The sequence below is a fragment of the Juglans microcarpa x Juglans regia genome, chromosome 1D (assembly GCF_004785595.1).
Source record: "Juglans microcarpa x Juglans regia isolate MS1-56 chromosome 1D, Jm3101_v1.0, whole genome shotgun sequence".
In the NCBI taxonomy this organism is placed as follows: Eukaryota; Viridiplantae; Streptophyta; class Magnoliopsida; order Fagales; family Juglandaceae; genus Juglans; species Juglans microcarpa x Juglans regia.
In genome coordinates, this window is record NC_054594.1 from 6,754,207 (window position 1) to 6,763,155 (window position 8,949).

General features: G+C 33.8%; 1 protein-coding gene across 1 annotated transcript; it reads left to right on the forward strand.

The window, feature by feature from the left end:
* The first annotated feature begins 2,225 nt into the window (after positions 1-2,225).
* On the forward strand, positions 2,226-8,451 carry LOC121246521 (shaggy-related protein kinase epsilon-like). The gene is made up of 13 exons (XM_041144700.1): positions 2,226-2,788; positions 4,265-4,528; positions 4,785-4,877; positions 5,310-5,369; positions 5,498-5,770; positions 5,894-5,968; positions 6,485-6,541; positions 6,636-6,776; positions 7,153-7,203; positions 7,304-7,399; positions 7,491-7,574; positions 7,811-7,913; positions 8,021-8,451. Exons 1-13 carry the CDS (start codon positions 2,726-2,728, stop codon positions 8,080-8,082), a joined length of 1,422 nt encoding a protein of 473 aa, XP_041000634.1. The 5' UTR covers positions 2,226-2,725; the 3' UTR covers positions 8,083-8,451.
* The last annotated feature ends 498 nt before the right edge of the window (positions 8,452-8,949 follow it).

The window sequence follows — 8,949 nt, forward strand, 5'->3', positions numbered from 1 at the left end:
TTTGAGGACGATAGAGTTGATCCATTACTTTATCCAATATTTTTTCAATACCAATAATGTAGTATGTGAGATTCTTTTGTTGAAAAATTTTAGCACTAAATTCTGATAATTTTAGAGTTTAGACTCTAGCGAAAAAAAAGATAGATACATAAGTAACTCATGTAATATCTAAAAGACGATTATGAATTTCTCCATATAAGGTAATAAGGGCAATGAAGCATGTTACTAGCTAACTCGTTAGACGTGGAAAGTGGCGAATGACATGTTATTGTGGTGGAACTCTTATCCAAATTGAATTAGGAAGAATTTGGTTATTGATTCTACGATGGAATCCTTATAAATTAGGATGTAAATTAAGAAGATGAGAGGTTCGACAAGAATATTCCATACAACAATACAATTCTCTACTGATTTTATAACACTTTTTTTTCCCTTCTTCTTTAAAAAAAAAAAAAAAAGAAATCTTAAAAATATAATTTAAAATTGAGGCTGCAAATATACTTTTTGTGTTTTTTTTTTCAAGAAGAAATCTCTACATTTCCATGAATTGATTGCAAATAAATTGAATTGCATGCGTAGTAATGGAATTATGGAAGAGTGATGCGGGAAAGTTGTTACCATTTGCATGCATGTGAGATTCGCACCCGATGAATGATAAAAGCAATATTCTTATCTTTCAAAACTTTTAAGAATAAGATCTCGTTTCGATATAAAAACAGTTTTATCTCATCTTATCTTATAATTATAATTTTTTTAAATTTTTATATAAAATATAAAATAAATAATTCAATCTTTTTAAATTATAAAACAAAAATGATATTAAAAAATAATATTATAATAATATTTTATTCAACTTTCAACTTTCATATAAAAGTATTACATCACATCTAATTTTACTATCTAAAGGATGCCTAAGATACAAAAGTTACTTATAATTTAAAATTAATTTCTATTTCATTTTTAAATATATCTTTCAAAAATATACAATAATATATGTTTGAAAAATATTGAATATTTGAAAGATTTTATCTGAAGAAAAATGTTTTTTACTTTTTCCGGAAATTGGGTATTTTTGGTTTATTCTATATTTCAACTTTTTTTTTTTTTTTAACAAAAAAGACTCAATTTCAAACCAAATGTATTTCAATTTTAAAAATTCCAATTTTAAAATTAATCAGATCAATTTTTATTTTTATTTTTTTAGATTCTAGTGAAAAGTAAAAAATATAAAAATTAAAACAATTTAAAAAATAACCAAAACCAAAAAATTATTTAAAACTCAAATAATTTTTCAACTTTTCCCATCAACTCTCAGAGATCTAAACACAAAGCGAGTTTCTAAAGATTCTCACTTTTACATTTTCTTATCTATACTCACAAAACCCAATAACAAACACATATAATATATTTTTAACCAAACATATCCTAAAATTTCTTAAAGCTTTTTCACAAGTTTTTTAGGTTTCTCTAAGATAGACACACAAGACTTTCCAAATACTTCTTTTTTTATCTTAGAAAAATTACATCTTACATCACAAATTGTCATTGTGTTTTCAATTTGTACCATAAATTTTTTGATAGAATTATTCTTTTTGATATCCTAAGCAATATATGAACTCATTTAAGATCAAGTCATATAGTTTTAATGGTGAAAAATTATTTTGTCTATAAGAAATTTTACAAAAGTGATTTTATAAGTTGCAATCATTTTTATCTTATAGTTAACTTTTTGTGGAATCAAGATTTATGAAGTTAGTGTGTAACTTATTTATCGTAAAATGTTTGTGTAAACGCAATGAGGAATGTTATGTATGCCTACGCTACATATTATTGATGTGTTAAATTTTTTTATTCTCGTTAAATTAATTGAGTTATTCTACTCTATACTACATATTTGTTAAGAAAAAAATAAAAAAAATAAAAAATAAAAGTAAATATATTATATAAAAATGATGAATAAAATTATTCAAAGTCAATAGTTCCATAAAAATAATCTTGATAATTTAAATTAAAAATATGATTATTAAATAAATGTAAAACGTGATTTGTTTTTTTTTTACTGCAGGTAAAAATAAAAAATAAAAAGAGGACAGAAATCCAACGCATCCTGGTTGGAAAAGGGTGTGTCGGGAGTTGGTGGTAAATCATGATTGCTTTCTTTGTCCGACACAATTTTTTATAAAAAGACCGATTCACGCTCCCCCATCTCTACCCATCAATCAATCAATAAACAAAGGCTTAATTTTTCGAGTGAAATCACCATTTTTAACCCTTTCAAAACTCAAGAAAGACTGGTCAAACCTCCCTCCCGAATATTCCCCGTCTCTGATGCATTTCCCGAAGATCACTCGGTTATATCACATATGGAAGGACCTGGACTTCAATGATTATATTTGATCCAGGTTTGACCGTGACCGGAGAACATACAAGCTCAGCTTGAGCGAGCGGGATAGATTGATAGATAGAGAGAGCGCAACTGAGGAAAGAAGAGAGAGCGGGGTTTGAGATCTTACTTGGCTTTCCTTTTTTGTTGGTGTTGTTTCTGTCCTTTCAATCCTTTTTCCCTTCTCCTTTTCCCATTTTCATTTCGGTTTTTTAGGGAGGAGAGGAGAGGCGAGAGCTTATTCGATATCTCCCTCTCCCTCTCCCCAGTAGTTCATATAATATTTTGGGATTTTGGGTTGAGGTCGGCTTGGGGGTTAGGAGAAAATTAGGGTTCTTAACCATGAATGTGATGCGCCGCCTAAAAAGTTTTGCTTCGGGTCGCACTTCTATTTCATCAGATCCTGTAAGTTTTTTTCTTTCTGGCATTTCGGAAATATTTTTATGTTTTCTGCTTTATGTTGGTTTTATCTGTGTTTGTTTATTGGGAAAATGGAGGAAAGCTTAAAAAAATAAATGTTTTATTTTAGGAATATTTCAATCGTGTGAAAAATCTCTCTGTTTTTTTTTTTTTTTTTGAGGTGGTATAACTTTGTGATGCTCGGCTGTAGACCTTTGGACGACAGTATTCTAAAATTTTTATCATTCATCTCACTTTTCCCCTCTTTTACTTGATATTATTGTGCTCAGTTTTGTGATGTTGTGTTATTTGAGCTATGGCGGGATCGTTAATGCCTTTGTGTTGGTTCCGTTTACCTTTTTTGGAGGAGATAGTGAGGCAGTTTCTTACATGCATTTTGACTTTATTATAAGGGCCTGCAACGGACAAGGAAAAAAAAAAAGATAGTGAATTTGATGGTATATATATTTGTTTATTGTGTTCTAGCTTGTACTTTTGTAGCTTCCGTTTTCCCCAAAATTTCTTTGTAATTCATTTGGGATGTCGCTTGTATTTGCACGAGGTTCTTTGTACTTCGCTGTTAATGATAATTTATGTAAGATTTTGATGATGTGTTATAGAGGGTGTTGTTGCTTGAGGGTGGAATTTAGTTTTATGATTGTAATTGTAACTCAGCAAATAATAATGTAATATTCCCAGGGTATAGTGCATATGATAGTAATTGATAGTAACCTATATTTTAGCAGCTGCCTTCTGGCAAGAACGTCATTATTGGGTTGGTCATGGGTCAAATCACTTAGGCAGCACTTTGTTTATTTTAAAATTTTTGTTTTGGGCGGAAGGGGTTTTGTATATTTGAGAAGGTTAGCGATGAAGTTATACCAGTGCATGTGCTTGTAGCTGTAGGAGGGACGTGGATTTGCATCTTAGGGAAAAAAAAAAAAAAAAAAAAGGTCATGGAAAATTCAATTTATGAACTAGTAGGACGGATCTTCATGATTGAGGAAAGTACCCAATGAACCCTAAATGGATGGGGCATTTGGCTCATGATTTGTATTATGAAACATACCAGTTCAGCTGCTCATAAATATTGGTCTATAGTTGAAATTAAGGCATTTGAATGATTAGAATTGTACAATGTTTTAGTCAATCCTCGAGGGGTTTTCTGTGGGGCAAGTAGTTCTGATAAAGTGACAAATGCAGCACAAAGGGTAGTTTAATTGCTACTTCATGTGAAACATACATGACTCACTAATTGGCGAACTACGCTTGTCTGCTTATGTTGTATTAATGGCTCTGTTTAGTCTATGTTGCTTCCTGTATTTATTTAATGTCTTTATTGTGAAAGAATCAAACTATGTACAGTGTGGTTCATTGGATTTCAGATTAGGGGTCATCTGGGCTGTTTTTATCATTAGTTTGGGTACATCATTAACTTCTCATGTCTAATTTTTAATAGCTGATGTAAATTGTTTACCTTAGGGTGGCGATTCTGGCACAAAGAGAGCAAAGTTTGATCGAGAGACTGAGCGCTTGGATAATGAGGAGGCAAATAGAGTAGTGAGACATGCCACGGGTCTGGAGCAGCATATGGCTTCTACATCTCTGGAAACTGCTGAAAGCATATCTGATGTATCTGATATATCTTCAATGGCTGGAATAGAGAAATCTGGTTATGATCAGCTTCCTAAAGAAATGCATGAAATGAGAATTAGAGATGAGAAATCCAACACTCATGATGAAAAGGTACATTTAAAAAAATTTAATCTGCTTCTTCCTTCTTCATAAGCAATTTTCTACTTTCGTATGATCTATATCATGCTAGTATTTGCATGTGGAAGAAATTACATATATTATATACCTCTCAATCCCTTGAAATGTTCTTATATGGAATTCAATGCTATTAAATCCCATTGATCCTGCACAATTTATGCAAATTTTGTTGTAAAAACCATAATGAGAACTGTTATATGCTGCTAGTAAAATTTTTTGCATCATACAGGATATGGAAGCTGCTGTTGTGAATGGTAATGGAACAGAAACTGGTCAGATCATTGCAACTACAGTAGCTGGTCAAAATGGACAACCAAAACAGGTGACTTGATTGCTCCTGCTCATTGCTACATAATTTGTGGCTTCCTTCTACTGTTTATCCTCATCAATCTATATCGATATGGGATTCTCTTGGTGTATTTTATGTTTCACATAATTTTCCTGCCCTCATGATTTAGGCAGGGAACCCCCGCCCGGGGTGGGGGGGGGGGGGGGTGATCTGGGTGTTGATTATCTTGCCTTGTTTCGACTTGCGTTTATGCAAAGATGTTTACTTAGGAGCACTAAAGTTCAAGCAAATTTCAATATTGATGATTTATCATCACTCTTAATTCTTGGCATATTCTGGTTAAATTCTCTCCATGATGTTGGCCTTTAGAACGTTAGTCTCGTACTTGATCTATACTTAGAATGTAAATGTATAAGGTTCAGCCATGTACAAAGCTGTAAATAGTTTTTTCTTACCTGGTTTCAGACAATCTCATACATGGCAGAGCGTGTGGTTGGGACTGGTTCATTTGGCGTTGTCTTTCAGGTACTTGTACTTCATCTGCTTGCATTCATACTGATGTTTTAGTTGCTTTTGTCCCTGTTTGCATTTGCATTCATAAAATATGCTAATGTAAACTGTTACATTCTCACATAATTTTATATCTATTGTAGGCTAAGTGCCTGGAAACAGGAGAAGCAGTTGCAATAAAGAAGGTGCTACAGGATAAGAGATTTAAGAATAGAGAACTTCAGATCATGCGCACCCTTGACCATCCTAATGTCGTTCAACTAAAACACTGTTTCTTTTCAACCACGGAAAAAGATGAGTTGTACCTTAACCTTGTCCTGGAGTATATCTCTGAAACTGTCTACCGAGTTTCAAAGCACCATATCCGCATGAACCAAAGCATGCCCATTATCTATGTACAGCTTTATGCATACCAGGTGAACAGTGAAACTTTGCATTATCTGTGGGCTGAGATTCCTTTGATGTATATAGCAGCTAATCAATGTTGTACTTTTGGCGTATTTGCCCTATAAAATTTGTTTTTTTGTCTGTCTTTGTAGATTTGTCGTGCACTAAATTACCTGCACCATGTTGTTGGAGTGTGTCACCGTGACATTAAGCCACAGAATCTACTGGTATGAGGTTTTTGCTCTTGTTCCATTAGTTTGGTATCAGCACAGGGCAATTTACCCCTCTTAGATTCTGTACCTATTTCAGTGTAAATATGAGCCAATCAAATGATTTAGGAAACTGTATTGAGATTATATTGTTGCTTTTCTTTGGAGTCATTGATTAGAGAATGTCTGCTGTCAAAACTACAAACACTAAATGTGTTTTTCGGTAAAGATATGTGGCTTGATTTGAATATGTATTATACATGAGAAGGTATTTTAAATGTACTTGTCAGTTCTTCACTTAGACGGTTTTCACTGAGGATTTTATCACGCACTTTTTCTGTAGAATATCTCTTGGTAATAGTGCTGGAAGTACTGCACTGCTTGTTCTAGGATTACAGTAAATTCTCTTTTGATGTTATACGATAGTCAGGATAAATATTACATGTTTGGTTCTAAGTCTTCATTTTGTTTGAACTCTTGTAACTATATAATGGCAATGCATACTAATGTTCAAGGACGTGATGCTTGCTGCAGGTGAATCCCCGCACTCATCAGTTAAAGATATGTGATTTTGGCAGTGCAAAGATGCTGGTATGCGTTTCCCTCTATCTTCTTTCATATCTTAAAAGTATTTCAGAAATAAAAAGTAAATGGAAAATTACGATTTCTTTTTTTTCACTTTTAGGTGCCAGGTGAACCCAACATATCATATATATGCTCTCGATATTATAGGGCACCAGAACTTATATTTGGGGCCACAGAATACACAACTGCAATTGACATGTGGTCAGTTGGTTGTGTCCTTGCTGAGCTTCTTCTAGGACAGGTGGGTGTATAAGTGCAGAGTTTTTATTTCCTGAACCTGGATGACAAAGTTAAATCATCAAAACATAAGTATATTTTTGCTAATGTAGATTTATGCTTTGCTTCCCTCATGCTTGCAGTACATGCACTGATGAAGTAGGTTCTTTCCACATCTTATAATAGAGTTTATATCTTTCTATTCAACTCCAGAAGTGGTTAGCACAATTATAATGCTAGATCTTTCAAGTGAGCGAAGAGTGCAGTGCCCTCTGTTTAGCTTCCGTTTAATGGAGAAAGCACTGAATCACTTTTTTTGTTATGAATTTCTTAGATATTTTGGTTCTTTTAAATAAGCTATGTGTCCAATTCTAATGTTTATCTGGTTTTCAACTTTTCAGCCACTGTTTCCTGGTGAAAGTGGTGTTGATCAGCTGGTTGAGATCATTAAGGTTAACCATCTACAAACTTATTATTTCTATTCATTTACTACCACGTTGCAGTTTTGCATCCTCTCAATGTTTTTCTTCATTGTTGGCTGTATTACATTAGATTCTGGGCACACCAACCAGAGAAGAGATCAAGTGCATGAATCCGAATTATAATGAGTTTAAGTTCCCTCAGATCAAAGCTCACCCGTGGCACAAGGTTTGCTAGAAATATTATCAGCATTTCTTCCTCGTTGCTAGAAATGTTACTTTTTCTGATGGTGGAAATCTCATCACCCTACAATTTCCAGATTTTTCACAAGCGAATGCCCCCTGAAGCAGTGGATCTTGTGTCAAGGTTGCTCCAGTATTCACCAAGTCTACGTTGCACTGCTGTAAGAAAATTAAAGCTTTATTTCTTCAAATGATACTTCTTTTGCATCTTCTTAATGATGATACTGTAAATACTGTTTGGAGTATAATTTTTTCTTCCTAGAATAATGTGGGTGATTGTTGTTTTGAGTGAAACTTGATGTAGCTACTTGTCTCATTGTCTTAGGTTAACTAATTGTTGAGAGTATGTGAGTTATTGTTTGAGCCTATTATAACTAACTTAAATTCTGCATTTTAGTTGGAGGCTTGTGGGCACCCCTTCTTTGATGACCTAAGGGACCCAAATGCATGCTTGCCTAATGGGAGAGCACTACCTCCTTTGTTCAATTTCACAGCTCAAGGTTAGTTGATCTTTGGTTTGTCTCTCCCCCCCCCCCCCCCCGCGTATATTGCTTTACGGTTCCTCTTAATGCTAATGTGAACTCCTCCCATCCCCTCCCGGTGGCAGAATTGACTGGAGCATCTGCTGAACTACGTCATCGTCTCATACCTGAGCATGCAAGGCAGTAGGTTTCATTAGAAGCTGAAGTCACATTTGTAGGCTCCACAAATGGGTTTTTGGTTGCACAGTTGCCTGACGAGCCATGCTACCCTGCATGAAGGATACGCTGCCTTTTTGTATCTTGATAAATTATTCATTACATAACCAAGGGTGGGAAAGTCTACTGGCTGGCAGGGCCGTTCATCAATGGCTTGATGGATCTGCGGGTGAAATTATCCAGTGGATGGAATAGAACTGCTTGGGTGCTTGAGTGAGGTTGAGATTGCATTTTGTCGATGTGAAGTTGTATACATTGATTTATATATATGTTATCATGTTATATATGGTTTATGGGCAATTTGATATGAGACTAAGGTGAATGGAATATGTTAGGTGAATTAGGATGTGTTTTTGAGTGTATACTGTTCCTACAATCTTTTGATGTTACAGAGAAATCCAATTATTTTTGAAAAAAATGGCCAGTTTTTTCACTCTTTATCTATGCTGTTGTATCTGTCTTCATGCCAACCATTGAAGGAACGTTGACATAAATGTACATCTAAATGTTTGTGAGTTGAGCTCTCAATTTAGTATTTATATGACCTTGTAACGACCGGTCCTAATATTTCTACAGGTTCTAACATTAATAATTTTGTTGGGCAACAAAGTTCATTTAATATTTATGGACCAAATGGACCCACCTCCATCAAAACTAAGGTCCACGCTAGGGTTACGATTTTACTGTTCTCTTCACATTAAAATTTCTTAAACCCGACAACCTAGTTTGGTCAAATTCATCTTTAAAAGTTAATCAATATCATACTTATTTGTATTTACATATTCTATTTAAATCCAATCTTCACATATCCGTTCTCTCTATATAATAATAAAATATT